The following is a 16,747-nucleotide window of genomic DNA, read 5'->3' as shown; positions in this document are numbered from 1 at the left end:
CAAAAGACGTTGTAATTGGAAGAGAGGCTGGGGACTGGGGGCTGAGGGCTGGGGGCTGGGGGCTGGGGTCTGGATGTTCGTTCAGCTGTTGGGACTCGTGCGGCGATGCTTATTCCGCCTGACTGATTGGCAGCTCCTTTGTCTCTGCTCCCCCACATCAGGATGTCTTCGAGTGGTCTCCCGGCATCTCCACCTCTTATGCTGCTCCTTCATGTGCTATCTAAGTTTGTTTGAATAAACTTAAGCGAATGTTTTGTAAGAAGATTTCCTTTACAGAGCCAGAGAGAGAGAGTGGCTTGGCTCTGGTTGACACAACTACATATGGCTGAGAACGAGTACGAGACAACTGGGTGGGTGGGGGTGGGGGGAGTAGAACTGCAGTCAGAAGCTTCCCCCAAAATCATGGACTGACTTCTGACATCGCCTGAGCATCCTCCCCGAGAATCCTTTTCAAGTTCGCTCGCTTTGCATTCTGATTGCCAGGCACTTGTAAAAGGAGACTCTACTCTGCCTTACTCGTATCGATTCGGTTCGGTTCAATTTGCTTCGATTCGATTCGTTTTGGTTTGGTTTGGTTTGGCTATAAGTCCACCTTAAGCCACTTGACCCATGCATCCCACCGTACGGACTACGAGTATCATAATAAAACGTATAATTTTCAGCAATTTAGCAATGCCGGACAGGACACACAGGCAAACAAAGGCTTAGGTAGAGGCTCAGCTACAGGGACACATAAATACAGGGACAGAGACAGAGACGGAGACGGAGACGACGGAAGCGGAAGAGTGTTCGTTCGATTTTGAAATAATACTTAATGACCGTAAAATGATATAGTGAAAGTCAAGTGTCCTTTCGATTGCTCCTTTTGTGTGTTACGACCAGCCGTTTCGGGTGCTATAATCATTCTGCGGTTTGATGTTTGGACTCAAAAGATGATTGCAAATAATAATACAGTGTACGACAGTTGTGGTGTGGAATGACAGGTTGAAATTGATGCAATTTGTTTGGTTTCTGGGGACATAGAGAGAGTGTCCTGCCTCAAACAATCAAAACAGGAGTGGAGTAATATTTAATTCCCAAAATGACTACCTGCTGTATCTTTAATTACTACCAATCGGTAACTCAGGCAGGAGTAGCAATAATCTAAATTGCTTTTATACATTCAGTCCTTACGGAATGCCAAATGAAGTCTTAATCCTCCTCCTGCTGGTGCAACAACAACACTTCATTAAGGGGAATGACCATGGTCCATGACCAGGCCCCGCCCAACAGTTTAAAGCCCTGCAAAATGATTGAATATTCCAGCTCAATTGTGTACCAATTTCGTCTCCACCCAAAACAACACCTCAACAACAGTTGACCCTCTGTCCATCCATCATTATTTTCACTGTAACTCGACACTAGAGGTATTTTCCACACTCGAACCTTATTTGGTATGTGTCTGTTGCTTTTGTTTGTCTTAGCCTTTGGTTTTGCTATTTGTATCCGTGCCTCGTGTCTCTGTAGTCGAATATTCAGCATGGGGGGGGAGGGGAAGCAGAAGAAGGCTCTTAAAATGGTCATAAAGCAAATTGTGAAAAATTATTGTGTATATAAAATTTAATGACATGTCAAAAAGGATATCCGGCATACGGCATACGGCCCTACGCTCTCTTGTTGCTTCAACTGTGCTGTCCACTGACGGAGCTGGACAAATGGCGAAGGTCCTGTCCTGTTCTGTCCTGTCCTGTACTGTCCTGTCCTGTCCTGGCGACCATCATATCCTCGTGGGTGGACAGGACGTGTAATGTGCTGTAAGTCCTGCCACACATGACGCGCTGACAATTTTAGTTTAGTTGTTGGCGTATTTGCACGAGCACCAGTACGAGTACGAGTACGAGTATTTACCCGGACTTCTTTTGGGAACGAGGACAGTGACTGGGGACGGTGGACGGTGGATGGTGGACGGTGAATGGGGACGGACACCCAACAGAGAGCGACACACATAATCAAGAGCAACTTTATTATTTTGTCCAACCAACAACTATATGTACGAGTATTCTTCTCCCTCTCTCTCTCTCTCTGTGTGTGTGTGTGGGTTATTTTTATGCCCAGCTCAGAGCCCCGAGTCTCTACGAGTATATCTTTATACATATACTCGTATATCTGTCTGTTGTGTGGTCTTTATGCCCGTCATCATTATGCTTTTGCCTTGGCCTGGCCCGATCCGGCTCTGACCCAGCCCCAGCCCCGGCTGTGAGTCTTGTGCTTGCCTTTCGCCATTTGCCATGTTCGGAGCTGCACATTTTATAGTTTTCAAAAGTCACAAAAATGTCAATTGCTTGTCTTGTGCCACACGCCTCCCTCTTCCCCTTTCCCAGCCCCTTCTTTGTGGCCAAATGGCATTGAATAAATTATATTGTGGTCATAAAGTTGCAGCACCATGTTTACCCCACACACAGACAGACAGACATACAGACAGACAGAGGGACAGAACGACCGACAGAAAGATAAGGGGAACAAGGAGACATGTCCCTGGCTTATGTCATAATGGGCTATGCATTGGTATCTCGAAATCTTGTCCTGGTTCCGGACTCGGTTTATTTGCATGTGAAGCAGGCGTGGGCCCCACTCCCACTCAAAGCTAATCAGCGGCAGGAATTGATTTGGCGCCACAATTGGATCAACAGAACATTCACCTCACACTCCGAACCGCCCCCGATAATGACCCACCATTAAATGATAAATTATGGCCAAGCATGTGGACTGGGGACTGGTGACGGGGGACGGGGGTTGGTTCTTTTTTCGGGGGAGAACTTTTGAATTTTAATCAAGCTTTGAATTTGAGGCACTGGCATGGGTCTTGTGGGTCATGGCATTGGCCATAATTTCACTTTCATTACTGCGTCTTCTGCTTGGGAATGTCCTGTTAATGCCCTGCCAGACCATTGCCGAAAGGAGCATAAATCTATTTATGTGGTCTCTAGTTCCCTTCTGCGGTCTCTGGCGGCGTGGCTGTTTGCGCCCTTGGTAATTGAAAATATTTCAAATAATTCATAAAATTTTTATGCGATTTTCCCTCTCAAAAAGTAGTTTAGCTCTCCTCCAAGGGTGAGGCAGTCCTTGTCTCAAGTTATCAGATCGTATAACTCGGCGTAGATAATTGTTTTAATGATGTCATAACTTTGCCATTTGATATCGTACTTACCGAAATGGTTCCAACTGATTTATGTCCACCCCTCGCCATTGATTACTGTATGAAGTCAGTTTACTTTTCGGGTCATAAGTCTGTTGAAAATATAACAAATATTTGTGATAAATTGTTTCCACAAATTCGAATCGGAATAAAATTGGCATTAAATAGATTAAACTTGATTGGTTCTAAATATCACATCATCACACAGGAATCGAGCGTACATTTTTTGTAGCATGCCCAAGAATAGCCTAGACTATAGCATAGACTATGTACTTTGTTGTTTGATTCTGGGACCGACTCAGTAGCCCAAGGCATCGACGAACAGACAATGTGATGGACAGTATCTTCGCATTTTATAGTCTTTGGTAATATTTAAAGCTTTTGGCTGCTTAAACGATACCATTGCCAATTCATATTTCGTTGCTCGATTCAATCACTATTTCCCCAAGTGTATCCACTCCTTTCCCCCTAAAAAACTCTCCATGATTCGTGCCCAAAAGTGGATGATGCATCAGCGTATGGGGACGGGGCCCGTGGGCCTGGGGCCCTACTTGTAGATACTGTAGATAGGGGCATAGCATACGTAACGTAACCAGTTCGCCTCGCTCTCGACAAACGAGTAAATAACGGCGTTGCATGATTTATGTGGCCAAACAAAGCGCAACAAAACGACTGTTGCCTTGTCGGATCCCCCCGGGCGATGAGAGCTGTGCCACCTGAGTGCCCAAATCGCTGACTGACTGCTCTGCTCCGGTACGGTCCGGTCTGGTCCGTCCGGTCCGGCCGCTGTCCCTGCTCCACATCCAACCAATCCACCAATCCACATATCCATATATCCACAGCCACATCTGCGGGACTGCGGGAGCGCGGGACTGTGTGTGCGGGCGCTAACCACTTGAAAACGTTAAATAAGTTGTCTAACCACACATTAAACCAATTTGGCACTGCGCTGGCCGCCTGTCTGGCACCTTGGATAGCGTTTTCCTCTGGCCAGGGCACGGACCCGCGTCCTGGCCTAAGCCAGCCCAGGACCTCAGCGTGGGCACGGCCCACACACACAAGTCCCTGCTGGCTGCCATAAATCATAGGGCGACCCACGTATGTGACTACTTTGGCTAGGGGATCGATAAATTATTATTAGTTGGGGCTGTCCAACAGTCCTTGTCCTCGTCCTCGTCCTCGTCCACGCCCACACTCCACACTCACCCTCCGTTCCTGACGACCTCCATCGTTTTGGTATCGTTCGGAGGCGCGTGCAAAGGAAGTTGTTAGATCCCCAAAAAGGAGCGCTGACCGAAATCCTCCTCGGCGTTGCGGTTCAAATGCCTTTTAACTTAACAACTTTTTTTCTGCCCAGCCCCATCACCCCGGCTGCCAACACCCCGCACACAAACACACAAAAATCAATGGGTGACTTTGTCCTGCTGCTGCTGGTGTTGGTCCGGACCAGGAACAGGTCCCAGGACCAGTGCCAAGGCAAACCCTTAACGTTGTGTGTAAAGTGGACTTGACATGAGATTAACATCTTCAAAAGCATAGCTTAAAGTATTTGTTAGAGCACATTGAAGTTGCGCCCGAACAAGGTGGCAGAACCAGGACCAGGATCCGGGCTGACCCTTCACCCTTCCTTCATCCGGGACACCGTCCTCGCTGTGGGCGTCGTTTTTGGATAATTGCGTTCTTGTGCGCTGAGCCGTGGGCTTAACTGTTGCTGTCATAACTAAGCGAAAAGGTATACAATTTATGGAATCGAGTCCCCGCTCCCAGCTCCCATTCGTAGAAGCTCCACCCCGCGACAGGTGCGTGGGCGTGGACGTGGAGCGTCCTGCGAAATAAGGAAAGGGCCCCACGACACATGTACTATGTATACTATAACAATTTTCGTTGGATTTATTTCGTTGATTTCAATCGTTAAACAATAGCAAACAGAAGTCGTTCTTACTTAAAGCCTAATAGTGGTTGTTCTTGGTGGGGCGAGGGGGGTGAATGATTCGAGTCGTGAACGAGCCGCAGGTACATTTCTCAGTGCTTACAGGGCACGGCGGTGGCGCAGCTTCAGGCGACGCACGGTCTTATATTGGTATCCATCAGCAGCGAGAACAGCGGAATCCTGGCTGGCGTCCTCAACGGGAACCTCTTCGACTGGAGCATCAGCAACAACCTCCTCAGATGGGGGCAGGTAGTCGTTGGCGATTTCGGAGACATCACGACGCTGGCGGTACTTCAGGCGGCGCACGGTCTTATACTGGTATCCATCAGCAGCGAGAACAGCGGAATCCTGGCTGGCTTCCTCGACAGGAGCGTCCGCAAGAGGAGCCTCAGTGGCAACCTCTTCAGATGGGGGCAAATATTCGTTGGCGATCTCGGAGACATCACGACGCTGGCGGTACTTCAGGCGGCGCACGGTCTTATACTGGTATCCATCAGCAGCGAGAACAGCGGAATCCTGGCTGGCTTCTTCGATAGGAGCTTCCTCAAGAGGAGCCTCGGTGACAACCTCCTCGGATGGGGGCAGATATTCGTTGGCGATCTCGGAGACATCACGACGCTGGCGGTACTTCAGGCGGCGCACGGTCTTATACTGGTATCCATCAGCAGCGAGAACAGCGGAATCCTGGCTGGCTTCCTCGACGGGAGCGTCCGCAAGAGGAGCCTCAGTGGCAACCTCTTCAGATGGGGGCAGATATTCGTTGGCGATCTCGGAGACATCACGACGCTGGCGGTACTTCAGGCGGCGCACGGTCTTATACTGGTATCCATCAGCAGCGAGAACTGCGGAATCCTGGCTGGCTTCTTCGATAGGAGCTTTCTCAAGAGGAGCCTCGGTGACAACCTCCTCGGATGGGGGCAGATATTCGTTGGCGATCTCGGAGACATCACGACGCTGGCGGTACTTCAGGCGGCGCAAGGTCTTATACTGGTATCCATCAGCAGCGAGAACAGCGGAATCCTGGCTGGCTTCCTCAACGGGAACCTCTTCGACTGGAGCATCAGCAACAACCTCCTCAGATGGGGGCAGGTAGTCGTTGGCGATTTCGGAGACATCACGACGCTGGCGGTACTTCAGGCGGCGCACGGTCTTATACTGGTATCCATCAGCAGCGAGAACAGCGGAATCCTGGCTGGCTTCTTCGATATGAGCTTCCTCAAGAGGAGCCTCGGTGACAACCTCCTCGGATGGGGGCAGATATTCGTTGGCGATCTCGGAGACATCACGACGCTGGCGGTACTTCAGGCGGCGCACGGTCTTATACTGGTATCCATCAGCAGCGAGAACAGCGGAATCCTGGCTGGCTTCCTCGACGGGAGCGTCCGCAAGAGGAGCCTCAGTGGCAACCTCTTCAGATGGGGGCAGATATTCGTTGGCGATCTCGGAGACATCACGACGCTGGCGGTACTTCAGGCGGCGCACGGTCTTATACTGGTATCCATCAGCAGCGAGAACAGCGGAATCCTGGCTGGCTTCCTCGACAGGAGCGTCCGCAAGAGGAGCCTCAGTGGCAACCTCTTCAGATGGGGGCAAATATTCGTTGGCGATCTCGGAGACATCACGACGCTGGCGGTACTTCAGGCGGCGCACGGTCTTATACTGGTATCCATCAGCAGCGAGAACAGCGGAATCCTGGCTGGCTTCTTCAATAGGAGCTTCCTCAAGAGGAGCCTCGGTGACAACCTCCTCGGATGGGGGCAGATATTCGTTGGCGATCTCGGAGACATCACGACGCTGGCGGTACTTCAGGCGGCGCACGGTCTTATACTGGTATCCATCAGCAGCGAGAACAGCGGAATCCTGGCTGGCTTCCTCGACAGGAGCGTCCGCAAGAGGAGCCTCAGTGGCAACCTCTTCAGATGGGGGCAAATATTCGTTGGCGATCTCGGAGACATCACGACGCTGGCGGTACTTCAGGCGGCGCACGGTCTTATACTGGTATCCATCAGCAGCGAGAACAGCGGAATCCTGGCTGGCTTCCTCGACGGGAGCGTCCGCAGGAGGAGCCTCAGTGGCAACCTCTTGAGATGGGGGCAGATATTCGTTGGCGATCTCGGAGACATCACGACGCTGGCGGTACTTCAGGCGGCGCACGGTCTTATACTGGTATCCATCAGCAGCGAGAACAGCGGAATCCTGGCTGGCTTCCTCAACGGGAACCTCTTCGACTGGAGCATCAGCAACAACCTCCTCAGATGGGGGCAGGTAGTCGTTGGCGATTTCGGAGACATCACGTCGCTGGCGGTACTTCAGGCGGCGCACGGTCTTATACTGGTATCCATCAGCAGCGAGAACAGCGGAATCCTGGCTGGCTTCCTCAACGGGAACCTCTTCGACTGGAGCATCAGCAACAACCTCCTCAGAGGGGGGCAGGTAGTCGTTGGCGATTTCGGAGACATCACGACGCTGGCGGTACTTCAGGCGGCGCACGGTCTTATACTGGTATCCATCAGCAGCGAGAACAGCGGAATCCTGGCTGGCTTCTTCGACGGGAGCTTCCTCAAGAGGAGCCTCGGTGACAACCTCCTCAGATGGGGGCAGGTAGTCGTTGGCGATTTCGGAGACATCACGACGCTGGCGGTACTTCAGGCGGCGCACGGTCTTATACTGGTATCCATCAGCAGCGAGAACAGCGGAATCCTGGCTGGCTTCCTCGACGGGAGCGTCCGCAAGAGGAGCCTCAGTGGCAACCTCTTCAGATGGGGGCAGATATTCGTTGGCGATCTCGGAGACATCACGACGCTGGCGGTACTTCAGGCGTCGCACGGTCTTATACTGGTATCCATCAGCAGCGAGAACAGCGGAATCCTGGCTGGCTTCTTCGATAGGAGCTTCCTCAAGAGGAGCCTCGGTGACAACCTCCTCGGATGGGGGCAGATATTCGTTGGCGATCTCGGAGACATCACGACGCTGGCGGTACTTCAGGCGGCGCACGGTCTTATACTGGTATCCATCAGCAGCGAGAACAGCGGAATCCTGGCTGGCTTCCTCGACGGGAGCGTCCGCAAGAGGAGCCTCAGTGGCAACCTCTTCAGATGGGGGCAGATATTCGTTGGCGATCTCGGAGACATCACGACGCTGGCGGTACTTCAGGCGTCGCACGGTCTTATACTGGTATCCATCAGCAGCGAGAACAGCGGAATCCTGGCTGGCTTCTTCGATAGGAGCTTCCTCAAGAGGAGCCTCGGTGACAACCTCCTCGGATGGGGGCAGATATTCGTTGGCGATCTCGGAGACATCACGACGCTGGCGGTACTTCAGGCGGCGCACGGTCTTATACTGGTATCCATCAGCAGCGAGAACAGCGGAATCCTGGCTGGCTTCCTCAACGGGAACCTCCTCGACTGGAGCATCAGCAACAACCTCCTCAGATGGGGGCAGGTAGTCGTTGGCGATTTCGGAGACATCACGACGCTGGCGGTACTTCAGGCGGCGCACGGTCTTATACTGGTATCCATCATCAGCGAGAACAGCGGAATCCTGGCTGGCTTCTTCGACGGGAGCTTCCTCAAGAGGAGCCTCGGTGACAACCTCCTCAGATGGGGGCAGGTAGTCGTTGGCGATTTCGGAGACATCACGTCGCTGGCGGTACTTCAGGCGGCGCACGGTCTTATACTGGTATCCATCAGCAGCGAGAACAGCGGAATCCTGGCTGGCTTCTTCGACGGGAACCTCCTCGACTGGAGCATCAGCAACAACCTCCTCAGATGGGGGCAGGTAGTCGGTGGCGATTTCGGAGACATCACGACGCTGGCGGTACTTCAGGCGGCGCACGGTCTTATACTGGTATCCATCAGCAGCGAGAACAGCGGAATCCTGGCTGGCTTCTTCGACGGGAGCTTCCTCAAGAGGAGCCTCGGTGACAACCTCCTCAGATGGGGGCAGGTAGTCGTTGGCGATTTCGGAGACATCACGACGCTGGCGGTACTTCAGGCGGCGCACGGTCTTATACTGGTATCCATCAGCAGCGAGAACAGCGGAATCCTGGCTGGCTTCCTCGACGGGAGCGTCCGCAAGAGGAGCCTCAGTGGCAACCTCTTCAGATGGGGGCAGATATTCGTTGGCGATCTCGGAGACATCACGACGCTGGCGGTACTTCAGGCGTCGCACGGTCTTATACTGGTATCCATCAGCAGCGAGAACAGCGGAATCCTGGCTGGCTTCTTCGATAGGAGCTTCCTCAAGAGGAGCCTCGGTGACAACCTCCTCGGATGGGGGCAGATATTCGTTGGCGATCTCGGAGACATCACGACGCTGGCGGTACTTCAGGCGGCGCACGGTCTTATACTGGTATCCATCAGCAGCGAGAACAGCGGAATCCTGGCTGGCTTCCTCAACGGGAACCTCCTCGACTGGAGCATCAGCAACAACCTCCTCAGATGGGGGCAGGTAGTCGTTGGCGATTTCGGAGACATCACGACGCTGGCGGTACTTCAGGCGGCGCACGGTCTTATACTGGTATCCATCATCAGCGAGAACAGCGGAATCCTGGCTGGCTTCTTCGACGGGAGCTTCCTCAAGAGGAGCCTCAGTGGCAACCTCTTCAGATGGGGGCAGGTAGTCGTTGGCGATCTCGGAGACATCCCGACGCTGGCGGTACTTCAGGCGACGCACGGTCTTGTAGCGGTATCCATCCTCTCCCACGACAGCCGACTCTTGGGCGATTTCTCCGAGGGGAGCATCGAGGGCAACTTCCTCTGCTGGCGGGACGTAATCGTTCACGATCTCGGAGACGTCGCGACGGTGCCTGGTTTGTTCGACAGGAATCACTGCAGCCGTCGCGGCGGCAATGAAGATGCACGCAATGAAAAGTTTCTGCAATGAGTAAGGAATTGAAATGTGTGTGGTTGGAGATAGGTAGGAAGTAGTCCTGGTAGATTCTCCTGGGGTTGGGATATTCACCATTTTGAGTATAGATCTCCAAGCTAATTGTTTTATCGATGGAATCTATGGGTCGAATGATTAATAGTCGCAATTTGTCGGCATATTTATACGCTCTAATGTTTGCCAAGCGGTGTGGCGCGGCGCGGCTCTGCTCGGCTCTGCTCGGCGCTCGCATAAAACCAAACAATGACCGGCACTTTGTTTGCCAGCAAACAGCAACGGAAACCGAATCGGAATCCGATTTCGACTCCGACTCCGACTCCGAATGGAACCGATACCAAAACGGTAACAAAAGCAGCAATCCCAGCAGAGCTTTGGTGTGGCTTCGATGGATTTGCAAGCCCAAGCTCCAACATGCGCCACTCAAGCCTTCAAGTGCCCAAGCGTTCCCCCAACAGCCTCCGTCTCGTCTTGGATTCTGCCTCAGCATCAGCTGGGAGCTGTGGTTCGGCCCAACCGTGCATTCCGCCGCTTGGGCAGAGGGGCCACTATTCGATGATTGCCCAGTGCGGAACTAAACGCTCCGCTCCACTCCACGTTTCGCTTTCATTTTCGTTTCGTTCACATTGTTTTGGTTACCTTTTGTCGTTCGTTGCTTCGAATGTTTTCACGGTCAAGTGCGAGCATCGAGCAGTGAGCATCGGTCACTCTTAACAAGATCTAATGCAAAAAATATACAACAAATAATAGTATTCGAATATTTTAATGACAGGCGTAAGTATTTGGCGTCGATCCATAGCCATACACACACACACACACACATCTTTTATTAATAGCTCCGAACATTAATTTCTCAAGTGTGGCTATCGGTAATTTGCGTACTACTCGCACAGCAAGCAGTTCAACGAACTGCTCAAGATTGACGGCTGAGAAAAGGTCGCTCGCACGCTTGTTTGTAGCTCTGGCTCTGGCACGGGTAGCACGTTCTATTCGTAACTGTTGTGGCTGTGAAGGCAAATCGAGCCAGATCTTCAAGTTTAGACATTTAACTGCAGCTTCCATGTACGCACTGCTTGATACATTTTTATCATGAGCAAAAAGATCCAAACGCACTGCTTGATCTCTTTCTTCTGCAGGAGTAAGCGAACCATTCATTCGCGTTTCACCAATAAACTGCTTAATCGATTGCTTCTAAAAGGGAAAATGCACCATCTACGCACTTCTTGATCGATTGCTCATGCATAAAGGGAAAAATTGACCAGCTAGAACCGTACGGCTTGTTTCCTTTCTTGTTGAAGTGCTTATAATTTCAAAGCCAATGGAACGAAACCTCCATGTTTCAGCGGTGCACTGCTTGCACCCTTTACTCTGAAGCCAAATCGAACCAAATATACTGCACGTAGACTGAGATGATATGAGATGATGAAGGCGTCCTATTTCCGGCGGCAGCTCCACCAGGGCCTTTTGGGGAGATATCGATTAAGAGAGCTTCGGCAAAAGACCTTTCTCCTCATCAGAGGCTAAGTCGTCCGGATCCAGATTCGGATGCTCCTAGATGCTTCTGGTCTAAGCAACCATCCAGTCCGTTCATGTCATGTCTAGTGCCATACGGCCATAAGAAACATTTGGTGCTCAGACATGTAAATTTTACGGGGCAGAGTCTATCCAGTTTTATTTAGTGTATTTTTAAATGCTGTGGACTGCTTTCTTCTTTCAATGTTATCGATGTTGCCCCCGATGATTTAATCGAAGTGTTGAATTGCTGTTCAGCAGTTTTGTTTTTATTTTCTCTGTACTTATGTACTTACCACCAGATTATATTGTGAATCTTAATTCGAATTTATTCAGGATTGATCTTAACAAAAGAGCCACATCGATATCTGATCACAGCCACATCTCGATAATGTTATCGAAGCAAACACCACGCGGAGGAGCAGTGTCCTTTTAATCAGCTAATTGTCAAACAAAACAACAGCCAAGTCAGAGGAGAGCTTGGTGCTTGGTGCTCGGTGCTTGGTGCTCGGTACTTGGTGCTCGGGTAATAAAGTATATCCTGTTAACCCTGCCAAGCAGCAAAGATATCAAAGATTTCTCTGAAAATATGCTGCACAAGCATCGGCGGCAGGGGGATGGGAGCAGAAATCAACAACAGCTTACAAGTTCTGGGCATGTTATGCGCTGCCGAAAAACTTTGGCTATGAAATTCATAAACTTGGCAAAACAAGCAGCTTGTTCATCCGAAAGGAGCGGAGCAAGCAGGAGAGGCAGACACAGACAAGGACCGGGGGGAGGAGCAGGGTAGGGAGTCACAGTTCGCAGTTAAAACTTTTCACAAATCATGCATATGATTTTTTGGGCACTTTCACTTTGGCGCAAGGACTAATTAAAGGACAAAATTGGGTAAGTTTTTCCTGGGCTTTAAGAGTCATCTCATCTTAAGGTTGCGTGCCCCAATGTGTGTCAAGTGGCAGTAAGTGCAAAACAAAACAAATGGAGTGTGCAATCTGCTGTAAACAACCATAAATTTTGCGAGCTCCTTCGTTGCTGCCAGGGGAACCAGCCGAACTATCGCCATCATAAAGAGGGCCACAACCAGGCCCAGGACCAGGCTGAGGCCCAGGCGTCCCGTCCCCCCATCCGATGCCCAAGAACCATCCAAGAACCAGCACCATCTTTATCGCAATCATTCACATCGCCACTTGTGAAATCATGGCAGGCCACCGCCGAGAGATGAGTATGCGTATATTTTTGGTACTGCCGGGCGGCAGGAGGAACTACGAAGTAGGAATGAGAGAAGGAACCGGAGCATGAACATCCTACGACACATTATAATATATATAAACGATGTTTCATGACAATCAATTTGTTACAATTCAATAGACACACTCGGTATGGTTCCATATATGTTGTGTTGTGTTGTGCTCTCATTTATGTGATTATTTGATTTGTGTTCTGACGTTGACATTCATACGAACACAACAGAACAGGCATAAACCCAGCCGTACAGAATACCGACTAGAAAACAGTCCAGATCTGGGTGGAATCAGTGCCCGACCGAAGCTGCTCTCCTCTTCGCATAACGAATTTTATGAACTAGAAAGTATCATTAATTTAATACGCATTCGCATACGCAAACAAGCACATTGATAGGCGAGTGGGAGGGGTGTATGGTATATGGCATGATAAGTGTATGCATGTGTGGGTATATGGTTACTGAAATGTGGGATCTGTGGCATGATGCGGCCGTTAGTTATGCTCTTGATCATTGTAATGTAAATATGGAAACGGCACTCGCTCGCTGTCCCGTCCCGTCCCGTCCTGTCCCGTCCTGTGGTCCCTGGCCCTGGCCGCGTGCTATCATAAATAAACATTCGACACAAACACAATAAATGTCAAAAAGTTTCGCCATTATCCGCTTGCCAGTTAATGTCCTTGTCGTTGTCATCGTCCTCGTCGTCGTCGTCTTGAAAGCATACAGCGCTTTATTATTTTAATGATTCTGCAAGTAGAGAAAGAGAGGGCCCATCCTGTCAGCACTATGGGGTCTGTCCCTGTCCCTGTCCCGGCCATATCCCAGGCCTGGCCCTGCTCTACGTCCTGTGGCATTGTGTTTACATTTGTAATTCAATTCGCGACCAACCGCTTCCCCCGTATCCACCCGAAAAACTCCACCATCTCTAGCTACAGCTCCACGGCTACAGCGGTTCTCTGGCTGTGGCTCTGTCCGCTGGTTATTATTTTACATGTCGTTCGCTGGTTCACTATAATTTATTAGCAATTTGCATAATTTTCTTTCATAAAGCATTGCCACTGCTCTCCGGGCTCCGTGCTCCGTGCTCCGCGTTCCGGGCCCTCTGCTCCGCTCCGCTCCGCTCTCCATTCGCTTTTAATGCTGACATCGCGCCGCGTCCGTCAACTCTTTTGGTCCAGTGTTATGCAAATGTGTCGCCTCGTAATATCCATGAGTTCTGCCCAGTTTACGGTTATGCTCGATCGTTATCAATGCTACACTTTGTGGCCCGATTATTGTTGTTGCTTGTTTTTGCTGCTCGTTCACTGAATCTCTGAATACATCTCGAAATTTGCATTCACAGCTGCTGCCAATCGACAGATGTAGAGAAATCAAGCGAAGGTCTCCGAGATCGCAGAGGCAGCAGCTGCCGGTAAATGTTGGATTTTGATGGGTAAATATGTCCAGGATCCGAGTAAGGCCAGGCAGAAGGCTCTACTGAATGAGACACGTTTCTTGGACCAAAAAATATCTGCAAAGACTGTAGCATGAAAGATACATATATGTGTGTGCCCCCTGCTCTGACATTCGTTCAGAGTACCCTTTCGGATTCCTCACTTAAATAAATACTAAATAAATAATAAAACAAAGGATCCCATGTATCATTTCCCCAAGCTGATTTTCTCTCATTATCCTAATGAAAATCGTTGAATTTTCAGCATCCCATCGCCTCGCATCGCATCGTTGCTCCGCAGCAGCAGCAGCAGCTCTGAACTCTGAACAAACAAAGAACGAAACGAAAGTATCTTTATTATCTTTTAGCACTTCAGGAATTGTTTTTATTTTTCCTGCACTTTTCTGCTCTTTTCTGCTGTTTTCCTGCTTTTTCTTCTGCTGAACTTTTGGCTGCATAAACAATTAAAAATTAATTTTAAAACTTTGCCCAAAGATAAATGCAGGATGAGGGGAAGGAGCCCAGGGAGGAACCAAGGAGTGAAAGGCAGCAGCCCAAGGATCGAGATCCAGTTAGCTCATTAAACCCGCCACATGGTCTTGCGGTTGTGTCTGGGGCAACTTTCCGATTGCCAGAGTCCCAGAGACCCGGACTCTGGGCATCATTATGTAATCTGTGGGGGCAAGCATCTGCTTTGAAGTCAATGAAACTAAGCGAAAACTATTTAAAATACAATTTAGTGCAAATCAATCGACAATGGATGGGTTTTGCAATTAGGCATCCCAACAAAACAGAGCACAGAGTGGCAGTGTGGCAAAGTGGCAGAGGGGCAGAGGGGCAGCCACAACCGCATGCATACTTACGAGCTAACAAACACCCTCTATAGTCGCTGTATATAGAGACAGAGTCAACGTTATTTCATAAACACGCTCAAGTGATTTGGCAAACTTATGCCTGATTGGCCCCGTAGTCCCGTGGCTCCAGCCACAGGCTCAAGCCCCAATTGCTAACCCGAAGGCATCAAGCCCGAAGCCCCCAAACCCAAAACGAGAGACCAAAGCCCAAAGCCCAAACTGAGACAGAGAGAGATTCTCTCTGTTTATTTGGCTGTCTGTTTGCCCTGACGGGGCAAAGGTCTCCGGGAGACAGGGAGTCCGGGAGTCCGGGAGCTCCACTGTTTGACTTGAAGGTATTAGAAACTAATTTGTACAGCAGCCAAAGCAGCCGCAACGACAGTACAGTAGAGTACAGTACAGTAGAGTAGGAGAGTGGAGGAGTGCCGGAGGATCAGAAGAGCATCTCGGGGCAAAGCTAACCAGGATACAAACAGCAATTGTTTGCCTGCTGTCCATCCATCTATCCATGCTAGGCTTTGGCCTTAGTTGGCCATCCACTTTGGTCGGTCGGTCTGTCTCTTTCGCTGTTTTCGGGTTGTGCTTTGAGCCCCTTTGTACAGGCCCAAGACAATAAGTAAAAAATCCAAAGGCAGGCCAGGCCAGGCCAGGCCAAATCCTTAACAATAGCTGGAACAGCAACAACAGATGGCTAAATCATATGCCTTGCCTCCGCTCCGAGAAACAACAAAAAGGGGGCGACATAGACAGACAAAAAGGACACACCAGTCTCGTCTCGGTTTTTAAGTCGCTTGCGGCTTAAATTTTCTTAAATGTTACATTGTCTCTGGCAACGACAACGGCAACGGCAACGACACAGAGACGGCCACCTGCCTCTGTCGACCCGGACATGCCATCGCTTTTTATGGTTTAACTAAACAATCTTCTCATGAGTAAATATTTTCGGTCATATTTTGCCATCCAGCAGATGCAAAACTTTACAATGAAGTTGGCTCTGGGATGCTGCTGTTGCTGCTGCTGCTGCTGCTGCTCCTTGGATAAGTACATTTATCTTTAAGACTAAAAACCATAACAATTTAGTGTTGGAAATTTTCGAGATACGCATTGCAAAATTTATACAGACAGCCCCACTCCTTGATGGGGATGTTGGTCCCCTGCGTGTGTGTGTGTGTGTGCGTGTGGGTGTGTATCTGGCAGATATTCGCACAAATATTTACCCGGGTCGAACATTTTATCTGAATATGCAGAATATGCTTAGCTAAGCCAAATGTTGTTGCCTCTGCTCCGGCCATTGCTGTCCTTCTGCTGTTCTTAAATCTGAATAAAATCCAAAAATCGGAAACACCAAGAAGACATATTCATTTCTTCATAGCTTAGAAGTTTTTCAAGCCCAGAAACTTGGGCGCAAATTTGTGAAAAAGTTACAGGAGAAGCAAATTACATAGCATATGAATTCAATTAAATGTTTAAACGCAACATGTTGCATCCCAGTTCTGTACCTGCCACCCAATGATCGCCCCGCTCCGTGGCCAAAACTTTAACAATTTCTATAAAAGATGTCATTTTTTGGGGGCTTTTGCAGACCATTAATTTTTTGTTGCTTTTACCATTTAGATTTTTAAATTATTTTTCAGCAAAAGTGTATCTTTTGCGCATAATTTATGGTCAAAAATTTGGACAAAACTGAAACGATTTCGGGGAAGGAAGATTTTTTAAAAGT

At 49.7% G+C, this 16,747-nt stretch overlaps 1 protein-coding gene across 1 annotated transcript; it reads right to left on the bottom strand.

Annotated features, from left to right (window-relative positions):
• Positions 1-5,204: 5,204 nt before the first annotated feature.
• Positions 5,205-16,074, bottom strand: LOC117186597. Its single transcript, XM_033387576.1, has 2 exons — positions 16,009-16,074; positions 5,205-9,980 (listed from the first exon to the last, which is right to left on the bottom strand). Exons 1-2 carry the CDS (start codon positions 16,072-16,074, stop codon positions 5,205-5,207), a joined length of 4,842 nt encoding a protein of 1,613 aa, XP_033243467.1.
• Between the last annotated feature and the right edge of the window lie 673 nt (positions 16,075-16,747).

The sequence above is a fragment of the Drosophila miranda genome, chromosome XR, assembly GCF_003369915.1.
Source record: "Drosophila miranda strain MSH22 chromosome XR, D.miranda_PacBio2.1, whole genome shotgun sequence".
Classification (NCBI taxonomy): Eukaryota; Metazoa; Arthropoda; class Insecta; order Diptera; family Drosophilidae; genus Drosophila; species Drosophila miranda.
Note: the sequence above shows the minus strand (reverse complement) of the source record. Positions and strands in the feature narration are given on the sequence as shown.

Bases quoted from the DNA above. Each gene is read 5' to 3' on its own strand.
- LOC117186597 (XM_033387576.1), bottom strand. From the start codon at position 16,074: ATGTACTTATCCAAGGAGCAGCAGCAGCAGCAGCAGCAACAGCAGCAT. The intron at 9,981-16,008 runs GTAAAGTTTTGC...TACTCATTGCAG, and splicing joins ATCCCAGAGCCAACTTCATT to AAACTTTTCATTGCGTGCAT.